The 22,975-nt window shown below is 39.1% G+C and overlaps 3 protein-coding genes across 7 annotated transcripts in view; 1 reads left to right on the forward strand and 2 right to left on the reverse strand.

Annotated features, from left to right (window-relative positions):
* The first annotated feature begins 254 nt into the window (after positions 1-254).
* dnajc16 (DnaJ (Hsp40) homolog, subfamily C, member 16) lies at positions 255-5,411 on the forward strand. 3 transcript variants are annotated; one of them, XM_026333534.1, is made up of 15 exons: positions 255-448; positions 740-915; positions 994-1,060; positions 1,188-1,512; positions 1,654-1,838; positions 1,926-2,030; positions 2,139-2,297; positions 2,459-2,589; positions 2,745-2,928; positions 3,185-3,364; positions 3,458-3,534; positions 3,693-3,773; positions 3,949-4,035; positions 4,120-4,290; positions 4,399-5,411. In XM_026333534.1, exons 1-15 carry the CDS (start codon positions 434-436, stop codon positions 4,844-4,846), a joined length of 2,391 nt encoding a protein of 796 aa, XP_026189319.1. In that variant the 5' UTR covers positions 255-433; the 3' UTR covers positions 4,847-5,411. The 3 variants fall into 3 exon arrangements, with proteins under 3 accessions (XP_026189319.1, XP_026189321.1, XP_026189320.1); XM_026333536.1 differs by having other exon boundaries at positions 255-421; XM_026333535.1 differs by lacking the exon at positions 255-448 and adding an exon at positions 459-576.
* A 1,619-nt stretch (positions 5,412-7,030) lies between these two features.
* LOC113145750 (galactose-specific lectin nattectin-like) lies at positions 7,031-9,444 on the reverse strand. Of its 2 annotated transcripts, none has more exons than XM_026332808.1 (7): positions 9,348-9,444; positions 9,044-9,109; positions 8,822-8,843; positions 8,303-8,406; positions 7,999-8,133; positions 7,655-7,766; positions 7,031-7,221 (listed from the first exon to the last, which is right to left on the reverse strand). In XM_026332808.1, the coding sequence occupies exons 2-7, from the start codon at positions 9,107-9,109 to the stop codon at positions 7,160-7,162; spliced, it is 501 nt and encodes a 166-aa protein (XP_026188593.1). In that variant the 5' UTR covers positions 9,348-9,444; the 3' UTR covers positions 7,031-7,159. The 2 variants fall into 2 exon arrangements, with proteins under 2 accessions (XP_026188593.1, XP_026188592.1); XM_026332807.1 differs by having other exon boundaries at positions 8,303-8,409; positions 9,348-9,439.
* Positions 9,445-17,185: 7,741 nt separating this feature from the next.
* mtcl2 (microtubule crosslinking factor 2) overlaps positions 17,186-22,975 on the reverse strand; it is a 71,089-nt gene continuing 65,299 nt past the window's right edge. For both annotated transcript variants that reach the window (XM_026332471.2, XM_026332470.2), the window contains exon 24: positions 17,186-22,895. In XM_026332471.2, coding sequence (XP_026188256.1) covers positions 22,749-22,895 — 147 coding nt within the window. In that variant the 3' untranslated portion in view covers positions 17,186-22,748. The remainder of the gene's footprint in view (positions 22,896-22,975) is intronic.

The raw sequence follows: 22,975 nt of genomic DNA on the forward strand, positions 1-22,975 counted from the left end.
TTACATCACTTTGTACTCTGATTGGTCCACCGAGAGAGCGAAAAAAAAAAAAACAGGGTGCGTTTGATTTTATTAACCATGCGCCGCCCCCACACGCCTAAACTACCGCGAGGCGGTCACGCTAAAACGCGCGGTGCTGCGATCATCAACAAACACACACCTTCCATCGAAGCCAAAAAGATATCACCAAATACTCCATCTCCCAGGATTACTTTCGACACTGGCCCCTCCCCCTTTACGCCTGCTTCGCAGCAGCAGGTTGTCAGCTTGCCCTGGAGGAACAGCGGGATGCGATTCAACCCGCCCTTCGCATCCATTTTTATTTTTTTCCCTAATTATTCAACGTTAAACCAAAAGCTGACGAGCATCAAAACCTTCACCAAATATGTGGCGTAGCAGCAGCTGACCGCATCTGCCCGAGGTGACTAGGAATATGCGGGGTGTTGCGGTGAGACAGCTAACCGCTGTAGCAACGTAACTAACCCCAATGTAAAAAACTGCGTGAACGTTTTTATCCTAGAGGGAAACTGTCACAGCCCAGTAACCTGTCAGCAGGATCATAATATGCAAATACACGTATGTTGCTGTTTTAGGCTGCTGTCATATAGCTAGCACCTGTAGTTAGCATGCTATAACGCTATTTACATCATCATTAATAGGTGAAGTGATTTTTAAGGCAAACAGCAGCTGTGTCATGATTTCAGGTGTGATGCTGATAAGTTGTTGTGATGTGTTGAAGGTAACTGGGATGGCAGGGTCCAACATGTCACTGGCTGTACTGCTGCTGCTCTCAGTGCTGCTCACTGGGGTCACCCATGCTGGGCCTGACATGGACCCCTACAAAATCTTAGGAGTAAGCAGGGGAGCGAGCCAAGCAGAGATCAAGAAGGTCTATAAGCGACTTGCAAAGGAATGGTAAATATTTTTACATGGCAGTGATGTGTTGTCGTAAATCTCAGTCACTTCTTAACTGATGAGCACTGTCTTCTCAAGGCATCCTGACAAAAACAAAAATCCAGGTGCTGAGGACATGTTTATCAAGATTACCAAGTCCTATGAGGTTAGTCTAAAATCTAATTCTGTAATATATTGTGTGGTATGTGTATATAAGTTATGATACAAACTAGTAACCCATGCCTGAGAGGAAATTATCTCCTTTGTTAATATTTGTTCCATTTAAAATCTAGATCCTGTCTAACGAAGACAAACGTGCCAATTATGATCGTTATGGACAGACTGATGACACCCAGCCATACGGCAGTGGTCGCTATGGACAGCAACATGACAACTTTTACTTTGATGAGTCTTTCTTTAACTTTCCCTTCAACGGCCAGAACCACAGAGACTTTGCTGACAGCAAGTACACATTGCACTTTAACCAGTACATTAATGACGTGGTGCCTGATAGCTACAAGAGACCATATCTGATAAAGATCACCTCTGACTGGTGCTTCAGCTGCATCCATATCGAGCCAGTGTGGAAAGAGGTGGTGCAGGAGATGGAGACTCTAGGTTGGTAATACACACACACACACACACACATACACACATATATAATCCAAAATGATCCAGTGCCCCGGCCCTCTGTGAAATTGGATAGGATGTGTTGAAAAAGCTGATGTGTGTATGTCTGTGGATATCCTGTTTTTGCAGGTGTTGGAATAGGTGTGGTGGATGTTGGCTATGAGAGACGGTTAGCTAATCACCTCGGTGCTCATCGCACCCCATCAATACTTGGAGTTATCAACGGCAAAGTGACGTTTTTCCATTATGCTGTAGCAAAGGAGCACTTGAAGCAGTTTGTAGAAGACCTTCTTCCTCAGAGACTTGTGGAACGGGTAAATATCTGCCTGTTTTGTGATAAACATTGTATATGTGGCACGTTTCCACAAAATAAATTACAGTTTGCATTTTCCCAATTTCAGGTCACAGACAAGAATGACCTGCAGTTTTTGAACAGCTGGCATGAGCTCAACAAGCCACATGTGCTTCTGTTTGACCAAGTGCCTGTTGTTCCTCTATTGTACAAAGTAGGCCCCTTTCTTTTAGTTTTTAATGTGAAATATATCCCAGGTGCCACTCACTTAGTAACTGAATTACTCAAAGTCGGTCTATAATTTACTTCTGCATCTTCATAGTTGACAGCTTTTGCCTATAAGGACTACTTGCAGTTTGGCTATGTGGACCAGGGCCTTTCAGAGACTGCCAATCTGCAGAAACAGTTTAATATTAACACTTATGCTCCAACTATGCTGGTCTTCAAAGAGAACATTGACAAGCCTGCTGACATTATACAGGTAAATCTCAGACAGATTGAGCCTGAAGGAAGCACTGTTTTCTACAGGTTTCATTTGATCTTTTACTGTTGTTTTTGTGTTTGACGTGAACTTGTTTCACCCATGTCCAGAGAAAATGCCACCTCATTTTTTTTCTATGTGGTTATATGTGTTCTGTACAGGCCAAAGGAATGAAAAAGCAAATTATTGACGAGTTCATGTCAAACAACAAATTCCTCCTTGCGCCACGGCTGGTCAATCAGAAGCTCTTTGATGAGCTCTGTCCTGTCAAACAGTTCCATAGACGCAGGAAGTAAGATCATCTAAATCTGTTCACACCTGATACACACCTGACATGCGGAATTAAGCTCAATACATTTTTATCGTCATTTTAACATTTTACTTGAGATGTTTTACAATATGTAATTTGTATTTACTGACATACCGTAATGTCTGTGCTCCCCTCAGATACTGTGTCCTGCTCATCACTGGTGATGAAGAGACCTTTTCTTCTGGAAACCAGGCGTTTCTCTCATTTGCTTCCACCAATACTAAGGAGGTTGTAAGATTTGCCTACGTGTACCAACGGCTACAGCAGCCACTTTGTGACATCCTAATGCAGAACAAGGACAGTACACAGTCACAACCACAGGTACACTCACTTATATCCAACCACTCAGCTGCCATTTCCACTATGGATCTACATGGGGATTTGTGAATTGATGTTGCTTTAAGATATAGAAGTTAAGTTGTTTAAACATGCAGCAGAATAATAGAGTAATGCCAGCATTTTGAGATGAAGCAGGTATTTCAAGGGTTATGCATCACTGCCATAACAGCTGGAACACCCCCTTTATAAAATATTTCCTTGTCATGAGTTACGAGTTATCTTTCTGTTGTTTGTGCAGGTTGTGATACTGGAGAGGCGCAATACTGCAGGGAAGGCCCTGTTTAAGCCAGTGACTGCCTGGAATGGCAGCGAGGAGGACAAGCAACTTCTTCTGGATGAGCTGGAGCGACTTCAGAAGGACCCATCTATTCTCAGCCATGATGCCATGCTGCCTGAGCTCAATAATGAGTTTGCCTCAGTGTGTTGTCTTTGAGTTTGGGTTGAAGACAATAAATGAGTTGTGTTGCTATAGTCAAACACTGTTACGAAATGTAATCCTTTATCTCCTTAGATGTTTGTAATTCGCTGGATTTATGCATCTTATGATTACCTCTCTGAAGTAATCGATGATATTCTACATAACAACTGGCAAGTAGAAATTTCAATTTAAGATTTTGATGTAATAGTGAGATTCATTTCATCTGAAGTTTGAAATTGAGCTACAGCAATGCATCATTTGCAAACAAGTTTTCTTTCATGGAAGAACACACTTGAGATATGAGCATTGTTTCTGTGATGACTTGCAGGCGTGAGATGATGCCTCTTCTCTCCCTCATCTTCTCTGCCTTGTTCATCTTGTTTGGAACTGTGGTCATCCAGGCCTTCAGGTCTGTTGTTCAACAGAACTGCTGTAATCTTAGAAATTAGAAATTACATGATCTTTTCCTGGGATCTTTGGAAGACACTGTATAAAGAAAGCTAAAGTGTCGGAAAAGAGAACAGAGCTGTAATAATATTAATTTTACTTCTCTATGCCTGAGAACCCACTTTGTGCATTTTCAGTGACTCTGGGGAAGATAAACAGACTAAACCAAAGGCCAAAGATGGATCAAAAGCAGAAAATGGGTCACCAGGGACCGGTACTTCAAGGCAAGGAGACAAATAGTTTTCCCACTTTGTCCAGTGCCCGATGTATCACCATGTTGTTAACCACTTTGCTTCTGTTGATTTTAGTCGGCCTCCCAAGAAAAATTTTGTGGAGGTGACAGAGCTGACAGATATCACCTACATGAGCAACTTGGTGAAGCTGAGACCAGGACACATGAACATAGTGTTGGTGCTCACTGATGCCTCCAAGAACATTCTGCTTAGCAAGTTTGCCAAAGAAGTCTACTCCTTCACAGGGTGAGAAACATTTCCACTGTTGTGGAACAAACAAGATCCATTGATTTACGTGTATTTAATCATGTTTAGAGATACTTCATCACATTAATTCTTTCAACCTTCTCCCAGGAGCTTGACACTGCATTTCTCCTTCCTGAATATTGACAAACACAGCGAGTGGATGAACATGCTGATGGAATATGCCCAGGACACCATGCAGATTGATGCAGACGAGGATGACGGGGGAAACTACAAGATAGACTACACTGGACATGTGCTGGCACTTAACGGCTACAAAAAGTATCTCTGCTTGTTTAAACCCGTCTACACCGGTGAAGACCTCGACAGTAAGTCCTCAGAGGATGAAGGGGGCTCTTCAGGGGTGAGATCGAGGTCCAGTTCTCGTGATGACCACCCATCGCGCAAACCCAACAGATCGCGCAGCATATCCACCCTCCAGATCCACCACAAACTGGACCGCTTGGGATTGTGGATGGAGAGGCTATTGGAAGGCACTTTGCCTCGCTATTACATACCTACCTGGCCAGGGCTAGACAAAATCACCCCCAGTAAATAAAAGGAAGCGAGTGTGGAATAATTTAGTATTTACTACTGAAATGGCTCCCCTTGTGTTCTGCTGAGGTTAGGCTAGATCTGCTTTTTTGCACTTGAGATATTGAACAGTTAAAGATGTCTTTGAAATTGGGTCAATATTACAAATTTGGCTTTAACACAACTACTGTGTGAGAGGTCCATACACCGTTCTTCCCTCACTGCATGCTGTTTTCCCCTGTTGTTACTCTTCTTTTATTCGGGCAACTGAGGCTGCTACAATCATGTGAACCTTGTGCCTCCATTTCCATCATTTACTAGAGGAGGCAGGAAAACTACCTTAGTCTTCATCGATGAATACTGTGAATAGAGATGCATGTCTCGAACACTAAATGTCTTTGCCTTTTTATGCTCTTTATATCTCAGCCCAGTTTCTTTTACCTTCAGATTGTCTTCTGAATACTGACTTGCTCTTGCAATATAGCATACTGCTGTAATGACAATGCCTTTTACCTTAATCTCAAGGGTTCTTCCTGATCATGTAATTGCAGAGAAAGCACATATCTGTTTTGTTACATGGAAACCGTTGGGGCTGGGTTTTAAAATATACTTCACTACAAACAAGAATTATTTAGATGTGTTGGTCTGTTTAACAATGGCAGTTAACTAGTAGCTTTATGTAGCCAACATAACAAACAGGCTATCCATTCCATGTTCTCAGTGTTTTGCTAATGGCCACAATTGACATCACCACTATCTCATTTTCAATCACGTAGTCAAACACATGAAAATTAAATTTAGTGTCTGCTTGTCTGGTTCTTTACATTTTTGTCTACATTAAGTGTAAAAATGTCAACCTAATTTTGATGGTACTACGTTGTAAATGTTGTACATAATCATGTTATCTACAGGACTCGGATTTCAAATATGTAACTTTAAAGGTAATTTGAATGTTTTCCATGAATTTATCTAAATGCCGTAGTTATGGTTTAGTTTTCATTAAGTTAGTGTAAAAACAATGTCAGGTGTTTCAGTTGGTCTTTAATATTGCATCTCTGCTCTTGTTGGTTGTAATAAAATGCTTAATGTTTATTAATCAAAATAGAAATTTGTAATTTGTGCACAATTTACATCACATTTACATCAGTCCCATTTCTGTTCTTGGTTTTGGATGTCTTACCTTGTGTCATAGAGTGGAGACTCCTCCAATAGCCCATCCAACATGGTTTGGAGCGTGGATCCAAGATCCCTGTCAAAATAAATGCAAAATCTGTTGTAAACATAAAGCCTTTGCTCACCTGATGGACATGTACACTACTGGTGATAACTTGTCTCTGCAGAGACACCTAGAAAATGCAGGTATTTTAAGTATCCCCAACAAAAATTAAGGTTGGAATATTACTATAAACTGATTTGTGTTAACGTATGGCCTAATGAATAGATCATGGCCATAACACAGCAGGATATGAGGCAGTAGGGGACTAGGGACTTCTACCAAGATCCCCCCAAACAGCATTCAACCTCATTCAAGCTGTCATTAATGCTTAAAGAAATAGCCATTTATTTAAAGTGAATAGGACAATTCCACAGCAAAGTAGGTATATGGTCAGTCAAATATGTTCAAATGCTCATGTTCCTGGTAGATTCTTCTATGTTAATGGAATAGACCTAAAGTTTACTTTGCACTTGTCATGATGAAAATTTACATGTGCTACTATGACAACTTTCCAAAGCAGTAGACCTAAATCCTGTGACCTACCCAGAGATCAACAACATAGATCTAGTTTATCAATAACTCAATAATTCTTTTGGTCTTCACTGAGATGATTTGTGTTTTCTATATTCCAGACTTTGTATTTATAAGGTCATAGCTCTATTAGGGGAAATATGAAGCACAAGAGAAAACTGTTTATCTTGACAAATAAATGAGAAGTTTGTTTGTTTTACATGTTAGCTCTGCACAGATAACAGAGCTGCACCTTCACAAAACTTCCATCATAGTTGTCATAGCAGTTTAGTTTGTTTTGGTTTTTCTTGGTTTCTCTAAGGCTTTTGATGGTATCAGTTTTAAAAATGTAACAACGTGCATTAGACAGGTGCTCTACTACAGAGGAAATGCATAATACTTGTGTGTTGTACACTTCAGTGTGGAACCAAGCTGAAAATAGAAAGAAACTGAGGTTTGGTTTGACAGAGACACACAGACATGCTGAGTAGGATACTGTTTATTAATCACAGTGAAATTTGTATTGTTGCCAGTAGGGATGTCATCAAGGTTTTACATCCTGGTGAAAATGACAAGACCGGAGGGAATCTGACAACCTCCTGGAGGAGCCCATTACAGTCTCATGCTGCAAACATAAGGGTTCTTAAACTTGCAGTCGCAATCATTTGGCTTGCCTGGAAAGGACAAAAACAAACAAACCATTAGTGCTGCAGCTAATGATTTCTTTCACTTTTAATGAACGTTGCGATTATTTTCTGAATTAATGTCCATTGAAATTTTCTAAAGCCATAGGACATATTTTTTAAAGTTATTCAGTTTACTCAGGTAGCAGGCTAAGAAATATAGAATAATTTAATATTTTAAAAGCTAGAAGAAATGATTTTGGCATTTTCTATTTAGGAAATAATCAAAAGTATTAAGTATTAATTGTCTTTACATTGTCTGTGAGTTAATCGCAAGTCAAAATTAACCTTCTGAACCTGCGTGTAGCTCTCATTATAATTTAGAAATACCAAAACCCAATCAGGCAATAAGGTACAAATGTTAAAAATTTCTATTTTCAGTAATGAAACCTGATTCTCATATTGAGGACAACAGAGAAATTACCTTGATAATTCAACTCCAAACAATCTTCATTTTGACCAACGTTGTTGGGCTCCCCTTTTGCCCAGAATGTAAAATCAAACTTTTCACCATTACTCCACAGCCAGACACCCTCCTGAAAGAAAACATCAGGATCAGTTCACTGAAAAAACATATTTTACCATCAGTAAGACCTCTGCCATCATTCCAGCACAGTGAAGATAAACAGAATTGCAGAAAAACAAAATGGATGTCCTGATTTCCAAAGATGAGTCAGTCCGTTTTGTGACTGTCACCAAATTATATACAGATTACAGTGTATTTAAATAAGGCACATTACAATGTTTTTATCATTTTAAATCACTCACCTTTACTGCATCGTGGCCTCCAATCCAAGTTCGTGCAGCACTACCAGTCGACCTGCTAATCATCTCTGTAACAAAGTTATATTGATCTTGGGTGTGGATTGAAGCCAGATTCCCACCAACAGAAATGCAGGAAACCTAGTGAAGAAAGGGAGCAGAGAATGGAGCAATAAAAACATAAGTATGGAGCAAGTTAGATGAGGGCGAATCAGAGTGATACACTACTTCATTAACACACGACTTCTACTGAACGATTTAAAAAACAACACAGTGTAGGAGTTCAAACTGATATCGTTTCAGAAATTACCTCAGCATCAGCCCAGTCCTTTGCATTGAAGTAGAAAATGTAACAGTTGTCACCAAACTGAGTCCATCCAGGAGGGCATTTTACACAGCACACTTCATAGTCGTCTTCTGACAGATTGAGTCATAGTTGACCGGAGAAAACAAATGATTTTACTCACATTTCTTCAGTAAGTGAGATCAGCTGAGGCTAATACGAGTTCTATATGGATGAAACTGGATAAGGAATTATCAGACACCAAAGCTTCGTCACTGCTGCTTCCAAATCAAACCCTGCTGGATTATTACTCATCTCAAACTTTGTTTAAACTGGGAGTAGTTTTTTCAGCCCTGCAGCTTTTTAAGATTATATACTGAGCACATGCCCAGAGCAAGTGAATGTCTCATCAGTAGACATGTTTAGATATGACAAGTTGGTTGAGTCTTACTCTGCCAGAACTAATGATATAAACGAAGACATCGAGAGGATGCTACACATCAGCATCCTCAGCATTGTGGCTTTACAATTCTCTGAGGTACTAACCGTCTACTTCTGATTCTTGTGCCTGTGAACAGAAAGAAAACATTATTAATACTAAAGTAACATAAACCTGCCTCTTTCTTTGAGTTTGATGTGTATTTGTTTGCTGAACTGACGAGCTATGTGGACGACATTATTCATTAATTATTTTTATGACATTATTTGACACATTATCATTTAAATGGGGTTTGGACAAGCTCGTATAATACTCTACACATTACTTACCATTGTTCTTGTCCAGAGTCCAGCTGTCAAACAGAGGACCACAATGAAGTACAGATGTGATGCCATCTGTGTAAAAATATGTTAGAAAAGCAAAGCTACCATGAAAATATGTTCACACTCTCTAAATGTGAGCCTCAATTACAAAAGGGAAAGTACCTTTTCAATAATAACAGTAGTATTTCCTGATACTAGCAGACAAACTAACCCCAAAAAGTATTAAATGGTTTTGTAATGAACTCTTGGATTCATCAGATCAAGATGCATCAAACAGCCAATGTTATCAAGACAAAAATTCAAACCTTACCTTGCTGGGATGATTAGATGAGGATGTACTTGCAACAGTAGCAGTTGTCGGGTTAGACTGTCTTGGAACTAAAGGCGACGTTTATATTCTCTCCAGGTACACTGACTCAGAAACCTGTAAAACGCCTTTTCCTGATCATGGGACCTCGTTTAATTATAATAATTGATGCTGAGTTATGCGTTGGCAGAGACGAGAAGAAAGACTAGAATCCTCTTTAAATAAAATAAAAAACACTCACACCCTTGCAGCTTCAGCAAAACATCAGAAGTTACTATAGTTCTAATTCCTAACATGGATTATTTAACTAATATTTTGTAGTTTCACACATTTGCAATTTTCTTCATCAATTTCTGCTTTTTAATCACTAAAAAGTTGTTACATACTGTATGTGATGAAGTCAAAAGCATGAGATCCTGAAAAAATGGTATCTGACAAATCAGATTTAATTTAGCCAAGGTTGTAATCTGATCAATCCAACTGACCATGAAAGAACATGTGTACACTGTAAAATATAAACATGCATTTGTTCTTGTGTTAATTTGTTCTCAGATGTTTTGGAAACCTTGGTCACGATTACCGGTGAGTATATTATATTTTGGGAGGTTTTTAATTTTATTCAGGGGATATCTCAAAGTTCAAAACCCTTAATAACTTATTTTCTGCTACTAATGATACAAAACATAAAATGTGAGGAATTTAATGTTCATGTTTGGTGTGACCTCCTAGATTACTACGTCCTGAATAATTAGGTTACTGAGATGGTATGTTTATCATTTTAAATCACTCACCTTGGTCTATTAGAGTTTGTTTTTTTTCTGTCTGAGTCTGGAGAGGTTGTTTACATAATGACCTATTTGTGTTTTATTTAGAATCACATTGAATTATTGTTAAGCTGAATGAATCCTAGTTCTCAGAGTGCATTTTGTTGTCTCTTGTAAAGCCTATAGACCATGTCTTATAAGAACGCAATTCCAACAAAACTGGATTGATGACACCATGTGGAAAATTTAACTGGCTGACACATCGTATGAACAAACCCCTTTAAACGCTTTAAGTATTTAGATAAGAAGATGCTATTCAAATGACTTCAAACATCCTTGTTGAAAAGTCATCGTGAGTAAATACTGCCAGAGAAAAATACCCCACAGGCTAACAAGTGCTCTTGCAGCGAGCATGACAGGTTGTATTCCACTGCATGGCCTTGTACAAAAAGCAAAATGTTACGATTCATAGGGGAAAAGAAAAACAGGTCAATTTGTCACAACAAATACAATAATCTGAACTCACTGTAAATTGATGGCCTTAAAAAAAACTGATCGCACAGTTACATTATCGTAACATTTTGGGATTGTAAATAAATATAAAGTAAAACTCCAGTAGTTCTTTCTGAAACATGGCACAATAATAATAATAATAATAATAATAATAATAATTTGCCACTGTCTTGCTAAGATTACGTTTTATATTTTCTTCTTTTCCTTTATAAACACCCGTTTTACTGACACTGAAAGAACAAATCAGTACATAACATATTTGGTGCTTTTATACAAAGTGAATGTTTTGATGCTGCAGTAGTTGGGATATGCAAAGTGATATGTGGTTTCAGTGTCTCTTCTTAAAATTAATGAGAAAAAAAAGGATCTCCTGGCAGTAGGCGGCATGTCCTCAGACACCCCCTGCATGGGGTTGGAGATAACTTTCTTTGAAGGTTGAGCTCAACGCCTCTCAGTGCTTACTTATGATGATACTGTTGAAAGATCTTTTTAATTATGTTGACACATTATTAAAGTTGTGTGTAAATCATGCAACAGAAAAAGCCACATTAGTAGAATAATTCCTCTACATTCTCAAAGCGGCACTCATAAAACATTTCTTTATTAGAGCAATTTAATAAATCCTTTAATCAGAGGGTTTCACATTAGGCAGCCTACACAACATTTTAAGACGTATTTTCCCTGCCAGTTATGATGCCAGCATCTAACCGAGGGGATTCATTGCAGGACTGCACTGGTTTTAGTTTGGTGTGTATTGTATATCTGCTCTGACAATATTGACAATAAAACTGCAGTCATCTTTCATAAATACTGCCTCCTAAAGGAGTTCATGGGTTTTAAAGTTTGAAAGAGATTCAAGAATATTCAAAAGGTCCTATGAGGGTTTAGTTACGTAACAGCACCATTTTGTGAAAAACCAACATTGCAACCTCTGCATATTGATTCTCTGTATGATCAGCAATGTCTACATTAATTGAAGTAAAACTACTCGTTATGTATATGTGTGTGTGTGTGTGTGTGTGTATATAAAATATACGTGTTATGTGTATATATAAAAATTCCCTTCTCACCTCTACAGGTGGTCTGTGTGTCTTCCTCAATCTTGGGTCCTGTACCAGAGGCCTTCGCAGTGTCTCAGCTGTTCCTAGCACTGTGCTCTTCTGAGAGCTCTGATGTTGTTCCTGGGATCTGTTGAAGCCGCTCTCCCAGTTTGGGGGTCACAGCCCCAAGGGTGCCGATTACCACGGGGACCACTGTTGCCTTCACCTTCCACATCTTTTCTACTTTCAGCCCTTGGTATTTCTCCAGCTTCTCATGTTCCTTCTTTCTGATGTTGCTGTCACTTGGGATCGCTACATCTACCACTACGGCTTTGTTCTGCTGTTTGTCCACCACTACTATGTCCGGTTGGTTAGCCATCACCTGTTTGTCGGTCTGTATCTGGAAGTCCCACAGAATCTTAGCTCGGTTATTCTCCACCATCTTTGGAGGTGTGTCCCATTTTGACCTTGGAACCTCCAGCCCATACTCGGCACAGATGTTCCTGTACACTATGCCGGCCACTTGGTTATGGCGTTCCATGTACGCTCTGCCTGCTAGCATCTTGCAACCTGCTGTTATGTGCTGGATTGTCTCAGGGGCATCTTTGCACAGCCTGCACCTGGGGTCCTGCCTGGTGTGGTAGACCCCGGCCTCTATCGATCTTGTGCTCAGGGCCTGTTCTTGTGCCGCTACGATCAGTGCCTCTGTGCTGTCTTTCAGTCCAGCTTTTTCCAGCCACCGGTAGGACTTTTCGATATCAGCCACTTCTTGTATCTGTCGGTGGTACATGCCGTGCAGGGGTTTGTCCTGCCATGATGGTTCTTGCTCCTCTCCCTCCTCCTTGGGTTTCTGCTCCCTGATATATTCACTAAGTATTCCCTCACTCGGGGCCTTATCCTGTACTGAAGTCAGTGGCATTAACCACTGCAGCATTACATATTCAAGGAGTAATGGCACACATTAGAGACATTGAACTTTTTACTATTTTGGGGCTATAGAAGCGAAATAAATTGAACTTGAATTGAACTGGATTAAACTGTGGATACACATATTCACACATGATTCACACTATTGGTCAAAAGGCACCTGCAAACTGGAGGAAACTGGCAGACCCAAAGCCACAACAGCACAGACTCCAGACTGAGACCCCAACAAGCTTGTTGGACTGAGGTTCTTACAACTTGGCACAATTTTAGAAATACAGGCCATTTGCTGCTAAATATAACTGAACATGCAGAACATCTGCAGTTGGTAAAGATGCTGTGCCCACTGCTCTTATGAAGACAAGTTTTCTGGGTGATAATTGGCGGGCAGTGTGAGTGTAGGCTACAAAGTTTGCAGATACAGTCTGAGCCTGTTAATTTGAACAGTGACCTCTGAAAACACGAAGTTCACCTATTCTTTCTGATAGAGGCCTGTTGATAGTTCCTCACAATGATGGACGTTTCTCCTGCGTATCGGCTCTGACAACCAGACTGAGCTGAAACTACTGCACCAATCTGCTCCCGCTGACACCCCCATGGAGGAGGTGCCCTTTAAAACCTCTCAGACGGTCTGACGACTCCACGTGCTCAGAAAAATCCTCACGAAGCACAAAGAAATGTGCGCGCCTGCGTGCGTGTTTGCGTGCCACGTGTTGGACAGTCCTAATGTGTTGGGCTAATTTGCGTAATTGACTCCTGGTTGGTCCTATTGAGCCTCCTGGTTGGTCCTATTGAGCCCTGTCGACCCATAATTAGTGCTCTTTAAAATTATAGTCTGAGCTAAATATTATGGTAGAAAAATGCAGTGATGTTCTTCTGCCACAAGAGGGCGCCCTATCCTCGGCAGTGGACTATGTCAATGCGTTTATGCCCTAATTTTTCTAAGGGCTCTGTGATCGCTGCAGACATTGTAGTGATGAGCATTACAGACTCACACAAACTAAACAGCCTGTATTTCCATCTGTAGCTCTGGTCCTTAGTGTGATATCATGTATGTAGCTTCTGAAAAACCTGCAAATTGGAGAAAAACATACCACTAATTAAAAAGGTAAACCACAGGAAATAATTCAGGAAAATGTCAATTAGTAATGTTGTTCATTCAGATAAACTGTTAATACAGAAGCACTAAGTCTGAAAACTGTTGCAGAAGAAGAAGTGACAGGGTGGCCTCTTTTTTCATTTTGTATCAAACCTGTTCTCTCAGTGTGTCCTATAAAGCCACTAATGTCTATTTTCTTATCTGATTATATGTCAGGCCAAAAAAAGATAAGAAGGGGAAACATGTTATTGATACTGGTTGTGTTTTCCTAATTTCTGCATAAATCCATTCACACGTGCTGTTATGCTGCTGTGCATGAGGTGTTTGTGTTTTTATTTGACAATGCTCATGAAAGGGTGAAAGGAAGGCACTCCCTTCCTGTCAGCGTCGATTTGGCCCTCACCAAATTTCTTGGCTAATGTTTAAATGTGTGTGTGTGAGTGTGTGTGAGTGTGTGGTGGTTGTCCTCCTTCAGCTTTAATTAGTGGAGACTCATTGACTCTATCCTGTGTTTGTAGCTGTGTTCCTGTGGTTGCATGAGTGTTTTTCTGTTTTGGCACTATCATGGCAACAGTACCAGGAAATAACAATCATTCTCAACCCATAAGTCAGGTACCTGATTTATTTTATTCATCTTTTTATACACCTAGTACAGTTCAAATGCAGTATCCACTCAAAGGCTGCAAGTGATGCATCTGTTTGTATCTGTCCATCTAGTTATCTCCATCTCCATCTTTTGTCTGAATCAAAACTTGGTGTGATTCTGGATTTTTCCTATTGTTAACAAACCCCATGTAATAAAGAGAGCCACTCAGTCAGTCCACCTCAAAGTACCGTTTGTAACCCAAACCAGAATCAATTTGTTCCTCCTTGTAAGGAAAGTCTGTAATGCATCAGAAATATATCCATTTATGATCAAATTCTGCATTATTTCCTAAAACAGCTGGGTACTGTAGTTTTTAGCAGTTATTCAGCACCTAGGATACCTAGCCAATATATTTTTAGCTGCAGATTACACTATATGGTGTTGCTGTCAATATTTGCAATGGGAGGATGGTGTGTTGACCAAAAATACAGTTAGGGTTAATGCGATGATTATTTTCTTCAGTTTCTGGGATTTGTTGACAGTAAGAGTAATATAGAATATCACTAGTCTTCATGAACTGAAATGAACAGTCTGATTAAACCTTTCAGTAAATGGAAGTGTGAAAAGTGCTTTAATGACATTAGGGTTATGTCCCTCAGAGCAATAATAATAAATCTGAAATAGAGAAAAAAGGGAACTATGTGGTTCTGTGGTTCTGTAATGGATACCTCTTTTACTCTTTACTGCTTTGCTCCCTTATACACCACATACCCATTCCCACAGATAGCTGGACAGATACAGGATAACACTGCTGGGTCTAAAGTGGCTGCTTTGGGATAAGATCTCCTCAAGCTTCTTCTAATGCTGACCTATTTTAGCTATTTTAGGTTTAGACTCTCTCTCACAGATCTATATCTTTAATCTCAGTGCATCCTGAGCCTGAGTCTGAAGTTCGCATGACATTCTCTGTTTCCAGACTTAAATAAAATCCATTCATTAGTTTGGCCAAAGCATCTCTGTGGGATTTAAATCCATTAGTTCTTCCCAGTGAAATAATCTGTATCACTGTTGGGAAAGTTACTTCCATCTTTGAGCAGGGCGAGGTTGTGAAAGCTTGAGAAAGGGTTAAAAAGGTAAAAAAATTTAAGAAAATCTGGAGTTACGTAAACATGTCATTCTTTTAAACTCTACCCCTCTAATAATCCCACATTCTGAGCTGAGTGTTGCAATTGGTAACTAAACAGCCCTAGAGTCATAGATACACATTAGTTTAAATCCTGCAGAGCGATTTTAGTTTGGTTAAATTGCCTTTTGCAAAAATCTATGAAATTTCCTGAAGCAGTAAGCTGAATCAGAAGTAAATCTATACCTATTAAAGTATTGATGTATCCTCATTGATCAGTTTTTTGCAGTTTGATGAGACTACAATTCAAATGCACCCTAGAACTGAGAAAAGACTATTTTTTTTAAAGGTGCATCAATTAAGATTTTAAACAAATCAAATCAAAAGGAAATAGTCCGTGACATGATGTCTCTAAGTTACACAGCCCTTCTGTTCTTCTGGCTTCTCTACCTTGAGTTGTCAAAGCACAGTCTGTAAATTAGCCCCATCTGTGTTTCTCAGTATGAAAGTTTTTGAGTTTGAGAAACACAGATTTTTCTTTGCATTTCTCTTTCTCTACACTGGAGGTTTTTTTGTTAAAGCTTATTTTCATTTTTTTTATATATATTCTCTGGTCTTCCTGTCATCCCGTTCAACTTTCAGCTTTATTTCCAAATTGAGCCCAATGGGGGATTTAAAGCAAAAGGATAGCATGAATACAGCTTCACAGAAAATTACAATGAAATACTGATTTTGTTAAGTAAGCTATTTTGGCTTCAGAGAACAGGAAGTTGAGTGCAGCCAAATTACTTTGTCTGTACAATAGTGTGTGCTTTTCCAAATACTGGAGCTCAACAAAACACCATCTGTCCACTCCACCTAATGGTTTAGGACTATTTAAGCTCGCCTGATAATAAGCACTTTCACTGATAAGGCATGTTAATAACATCATTTTATTCTCATCTGTCCATCCACATTTTTACCCACGTGGCAGTTTAGTAGTGACACCAAGCTAAAACTACATCTAGTACAACAGTCCTGCAATAAATCCTCGTTCATCAAGGTGTTTGTGGAGACGTTGATTCTAATGTATGTTCAATTTGGAGGATGCAGTTCTTGCTTCTGTTAAACGGCGCTGCATTATGAAGGAAGTGATTTCAGTTATTTAGCATAGTTTCCTTGATATAAATGATTTGAAAATAAGAAAATCATAGTTTAGGCTTTCTTTGAACTATGACTAGAATTTTTCACTACCCTTAACAGAATAGTTTTAATAACAAAAAAGTAACTCATACTTAAGACATCAATTGAATATGAATATTTTTTTTGATTTATTGTAGGTATGAGGACGATTGAGTAAATTTTCTTCGTGATATTCGTCTTTACTGTATAATCTTCATCATTTCTGTCCTCTTCTTCCACACTCCATTATTTTTATAAGGAGCAATAAGGGCTAGAACAAATTAGAACAGGCAGGAATAAAAGATAATAATGACTGTTCATCCATCCTCCATTATCCATACCCGCTTATTTCTATTTAGGGTCACAGGGATCTGCTGGAGCCTATCCCAGCTCTGTTCAGGTGAAAGGCAGGGGTACACCCTGGACAGGTCGCTGGATGATAGTGACTAGTTTAAGTATAAAATGTATAAATGATAAAAAAACAAATCCTGCTAAATTCCGACAAACATTTATTTGTGAATTCTATGACAAACAGGAGGCAGTTATAATGCAGAATCTTGTTTTACAAGCTACATTGGTCAGAAAAGCAAAAATCTCACACCCCTTTAAAAGTCCAAATATTCTCATTTGACTTCTTTAACATTTGCTTCTTTTTTTTTTTTTTTCCAAAATGTGCCTATGTACAGAGAAAATGCTCAAGTGGGGTCTCTAAAGGGAAAGAGCTACATATTTCCACAGTGACCTGGTTTCAGATCAGCTGTCGACATTCAGCTTTTCTCAGAGAAAGAAAAGGACAGAGAGTACAAACCTCTCCAGACAAATTTCCTCACTGTGTACTCATTTTATTTTGCTTTCATTGCATTCTCCTTTTATTCAAGAATCAAGCGTTACTAAAAAAGGACAAGTAGGTTATGCAAAGCGAATTTACAGGCAATGTCTCAGTAATAGTTTAACATTATGAATAGCTAAGAATTTGTTTACATATTGTCAGGGTGTAAAACTAATATGAATAACATGGAAATGCATTAAAAAGGCTGGAAAGGTCCATGTTAACAGACACACAGAGAACAATAAGACTCATGGTTTGTGCCATGCAGCCTGTATGAACTCATCTGTCATTGGCTGGTGATGGTGTGTGACCTGTAAAACTGTTCTGTCATTGGCTGTGATGCCGAGTACTAAAAACCTGAGGGGGAGGAGCAAATGTGACACCTGACTTGCAGGTGGGAAGGCCTGAATGAAATCAGAGACAGAAAGAGTCCCGGGCCGGTGGCACTGCAAAAATATTGAGGTTGTAATAAGTACCAGGTGTGTGAGATATTTCTGTGGGGAAAAAAAGTAAAATACATAGTGGCAAAGATAAGAAAATAAAAATTATTGCAAATTATTACATCCTAGACCAGACCAAATATTTTACATATTCAAACCAATTAAAAACATTGTCTTATTTTTTCTGCACCCTCCCTAATGTCATGAATGGACTGTAGCAGACCAATAGAGGCTTTATCCACAATCTGTTATTATCTGCTGTATAACATCATCATATATCATAAATAATATCATCTATAGACTCAAAAATACCAGCAGCATGTAACCTTGGTCCCAGTTTTCAGCCAATTGTGTTCCACATGGTGAAGCTCAACTAGTTTGTTATGCATACTCTACTGTTGACACTGAGATTCCACACTGGCTCATAACTCATACTGTCACTTACAATCTATGTGGCAGAGCTACCACTGAAGATCAATGTAAATTCAAATCAATCTACACCTACCACAAGACATCAAATGCAGACATTTCCTACTTCAGCATCTAATTAAAGAGGAAATTGGCATCGACCTACAGTATGTATGTAGTTGTAGTCATATCTTTGCGGAAAAATAAAAGTTTCATGAAACCAGGACATCTTTGGAAAGGAAAGGCACCAAAGTGACCTCTCGTTGACAGCGGGACTGAACCGACATTGAATCACAAAATGTGTTTTTAATTGAGAAGTGTAAAAGGTACCATAATATTTTTAGTATATGATGCCAAAAGCTATACAGTATTATGGAGTATATGATGGAAAAAGCTGATTTGTTTGAGCTTGTTTGTGCTTTATTTTGTAGATATTGTTTTAATTTTACAACAAAAATCATTAATTGTTCAGACTTGTTATTGGCATCTGGTCCAATAATCCAAGTTTAATGGCTTAATATGATAGATTCTGTAGTTTCGCAGTAAATCCAAAAAGCAAAAATCGTGCCTAATCTAATGTTAGGATATGATAAAGGTTCCTTTGTGGCTTCAGACTATTCATTCTGGGGCGTAGTGGGAAAGACTGTGGGACGACTGAGTCATTATTGGACTGTGGTCTTTGCAGACAGGACTTCTGCCAGCCTGCTGTCAGCTTTGTACTGTGCATGCATGTCCCAGCCTCTTTTTCCTGTATATAGAGATTGTTTACACCCATAATGGAGCAGTGACAGGAAAGATTTCTCTCCTACAATGAAAACACTAGTGTGTCTGAACTGTTTTCAGTGCAGGTGATCACATGTTGGCGTCTCGTTGACGTACTTGTTGTGTATTAATGTAAGAAACGAGCATTGACGGCTTGTGTTTGTCCAAACTGAGAACGTCTCATTAGCACTCTTAAGAGTCTAGCTAATGTTACAGGTTTTTATTGGGCTGGGATGTTCAAACTTTACTCACTTAGCTGAAACTGAACTCTAATGAAAACTTATTTGTTTTTACTATGTTAGAATAAATATCTACATGCAACCAAGGCAAACAGCTAACCAGGCTAGTCAAACTGATGCATTATATTAAGCCACATTTGGTAAATACGTAACTGTTGGACACATACAGAAAGGCAGCAGAGTGGTGGCTTATAATGAAATGGTTTGAGAAGTTTCTAAAAAACATTTACATTTTGTTTTGTGGCAGTAGCTGCAATGGAACGTCACTTTGCAGAGCTACTGTTCTGGGTGGAAAATATGTGACACTATATTGGTCCAAACTAGGGAAAAACAAGCTGAACTTGTTAGTGACGTAAAACTTTGTTCAGGTTAAGTGAAGTGTGTTTTTTAAGATGTTTACTGTGTCTCAGTATCGTTGAAATGTGTTTATAGTCTGTACATGTACCAACAGCACCAGAAACATTTGTTCCTTTTCCTCTTTTATATTTTAGCTGTTAAATAGATAATGTGCATCAGTATCAAGTTCATTCTCTTCAGTGACAACACCAGATGTGGTTTCCTTATTGTGTGCTGTAAGCACAGATTTTGAAAAGATGGAAATATCACGTAACGTACAGTAGAAGGGAATGGATCCTTATAAGCTGAGCTTTTTGGGACAGTTGGAAGAATTTTTAGGGTTATGTGATTTCTGTGGTCTTTAACTGATCATACTGTTTGGCTAAATATACTTTTTGTATAACTGTGGTCAGAAATCAGACAGTAGCTTTTGAAGTGGCCACTGGTTTCATGCAGTTGGTTTGGTACCAGCAGTGAGGGCTGGGCTGGAGACAGACAGCAGCATTTAGGCTGCGGGTTTTGCTAAGTGTGTTATTTAAATACATGCACTGTTACTGTAATGCCCTGTTTTAAACTGCTGAGTCATTACACGGAGCGACTGTTCCCCATACACAAACAGTGGAAAAGACATTGAAATAGGTGACTGAGTAGATGCTTCTGAACAGGCAGTGAGCCCACAGCAGACTTTACATTAAGTAGCACCATGATAACTAAATAGAATAGAAATAACGGGGTAATAAATCAGCAGAACATTCATATAAAATAAAACTAAACAAAAATAATTTACTTTCCAGACGTACAATATAACCCTTGGTATAAAAAAGTTAATATATCTTACTATACCTGTAAACCATTTTTCGTTCCATCCTGCACTGTGGTACAGTACGTTGTTGTAGCTTGAGTACGGCCTGATCTCGCTTATGTGCATAAAAACAATCTTACGCATTAAAAAAAGGCCTGCTGGATTATTTGTGTGTTTTTCATATGAAGTCCAGTTTTGGTATGAGCTGACTAATAGGTGATTTGACAGGCACTTTGAATCAGTTTGATTGATTAGAAACAGAATGACATGGTAAAACAGTAGAGAAAGAACTGTTATAAAACCCTTCCAAATGATTGTTTTCAATTTATAGTATTTTTGTTTTCAATTCACTGTTAAGACGTGTAACATTTGACTTCTTTCCCAGATATTTCTTCTAAGCGTCTGACTTAGACATTTTATATCACTGGGAAAGATGGTTAAAAAAAAAAAGGATTCACATTTTCAATTTACTAAGACAATTTAGACATAAGTTTAAACAATAAATTTAAAATGTCATTAAATAATATCTTAAAATAAGTAACTTTCAGTGCTTTAACTACATTTGGACAGTCACAGCTCTATAGCTTGTTGTCTACCAAGATTTTGTTATAATGCTACATTTTCAAAAGACGTGTAGTTTGCACAATAACTTCTCAGTTGGCGTAGCTCTAAAACATGAAGACAGTTGTCAGAGGAGAGAAAGAAAATAAAAATGGGTAGAAAAGCTGAGAAATCAACAGCCAAATGCACATAGAAATCAGAAACATCCACATTCAGAAAAAGTCTGAATGTTTTCTCGGACTAAACTCGTCTTGGATGGAGTTTGGAGTGAGTGTGTGATTCTGGGCTCACGTCGGAGTCGCTCTTTCTTTTCTACTCCTTCATATCAGATCTCATGACGCATGGAGGCTAGAGATGCACTGATGAAGCTGACAGGTTATTTCTTTACTTTGGAAATCAGATCTCAAGAGTCGCAGGCAATGTGTTGTCTAATTTGACTTTACTCTTTTTCTCCAGAAGAGAGAAATAAAATACATTTCGTGTGTTAGTTTAGGCTTCTCCAGTGTGACCCCAGTATAGTTTTAGTCACTAAAAAAAAATGTCTAAGAAGTGGAAAAATAGATATCAGTGCATCTCTATCCTATATGGTTAAACCAACTGAAAGGTTTCTCGACAGTAAGACTGTACACTCCAGGTCTTTATCAGCCTGGATTGATGATAGGCCTTGGCATTACTGAAGAACAATTTCCACCACGAAACAGACTTTTGCTTTCTGCCTGCTCTAACAGCTTCAAACCAAAATGGAAATTTCCTAACAGACCCTGGAATGTACAGCGACAGCTGTCAACAAGATTTTCTCATGTCTTTTAGATATGGCGGCAGTGCCACAGAAGGTCTTTGTATTTATGGCCAAAGTCCTTTTGGGAGCAAAGTGGACAGAGAGCCTTTTATTCTTTACATTTGCTACTAAACAACAGGAGGTGGTCCACGCTGAGATGACTTTTGTAGTCTCATGTATAGAGCTGAATAAGTTCAAACGTCTGTCAGTGGAGTCCATGTCTGGTCATACAGTCTTTGAGTTCTTCTTTTTGTGAGCTGATAATTGTAATCTGCACATGAAGCAGATGTGTTTTCAAATTCATGTTGGAGACACTCACTGGAATGTAATAACGCTAATCAGTCAAAACGACATAATTGCATTTCCCAGCACAGCATGTGTGAATATGACAGGGTTCAGAGAGAAATCATCTCTGAGGGGGGGGGGGGTCACTGGAGCTTTCCAGCAGTGACAGATGACCCAGGTGCAAGTTTATACTGTAGCTCTCAGAGCAATGCATGTGCTTTTGATGCATGTTCAGCGTATGACTGCATCTTTTCTTTCCCCTTGCTATCTTCGAAGCCAACATGACTGGCGGTCCAACAGCATGTGGCAAGATGACATTATTTTATTTTTCAGTCAAAAATGGACCATTTGTAGTACCTGTTATTCTGTAAATTCAGGGTGAAGTGTTTAGTTGGTCCTTTCCTGACATCATTCTTGTAGTTGTTTGTCTCTTCGGTTCATAGAGTTGATTTTTTTTTAGTTAAGTGTGTAAAAGCTGGTAGTTTGGAGATGGGTGGATCGATTGGTGGGTTGGAGTTTCTCCCTGTCCTTGGCATCAGAGTGGTACAGCCCAAGACATATGTGAAATTGCCTGGATTCTGTGTGTGTGTGTGTGTGTGTGTGTGTGTGTGTGTGTGTGAACATGTGCATGTGGCAGTGGATTTGTGGGGCAGTATGTGCAGTGTGCTAGCAGTGTCTGTCATGTTTGGCAGTGCACCTGTGTGGCAAGGATCAGTGTTGCTTTGTGTGTGTTGATGTGGCAGTGGAAGTTTGGTCACTCATTGCAGGTGTCCCCCTTCTCCTCAGTTGCTGCTGGGGACTCTTGTGGGCGGTGCTTGCAGTGGCCAAGCAAATGGCGGGTGGCTGCTCTTGATGGTCTCGCAAAACAGGAGGACTGAGCAGTGCAGTCACAGGGTGCATCCTGGGAAACAGACAGATGTTTTATTTTATTTATATTCTTTTGCCTTGCGACATGACTGTTATTATAGTTTACCTGTAAAA

The sequence above is a fragment of the Mastacembelus armatus genome, chromosome 7 (assembly GCF_900324485.2).
Source record: "Mastacembelus armatus chromosome 7, fMasArm1.2, whole genome shotgun sequence".
Taxonomy (NCBI): domain Eukaryota; kingdom Metazoa; phylum Chordata; class Actinopteri; order Synbranchiformes; family Mastacembelidae; genus Mastacembelus; species Mastacembelus armatus.

What these genes read in the sequence shown, in the direction of transcription:
- LOC113145750 (XM_026332807.1), bottom strand. Translation starts at nt 9,109, where the DNA reads ATGGCATCACATCTGTACTTCATTGTGGTCCTCTGTTTGACAGCTGGA. An exon ending in GACTCTGGACAAGAACAATG is followed by an intron (nt 8,844 to 9,043) that starts GTAAGTAATGTG and finishes TTCTGTTCACAG; the next exon opens with GCACAAGAATCAGAAGTAGA. An exon ending in AGGACTGGGCTGATGCTGAG is followed by an intron (nt 8,134 to 8,302) that starts GTAATTTCTGAA and finishes TTTCTTCACTAG; the next exon opens with GTTTCCTGCATTTCTGTTGG.
- dnajc16 (XM_026333534.1), top strand. An exon ending in AGCCTGCTGACATTATACAG is followed by an intron (nt 2,298 to 2,458) that starts GTAAATCTCAGA and finishes TGTTCTGTACAG; the next exon opens with GCCAAAGGAATGAAAAAGCA. An exon ending in CCAGGGACCGGTACTTCAAG is followed by an intron (nt 4,036 to 4,119) that starts GCAAGGAGACAA and finishes TGTTGATTTTAG; the next exon opens with TCGGCCTCCCAAGAAAAATT.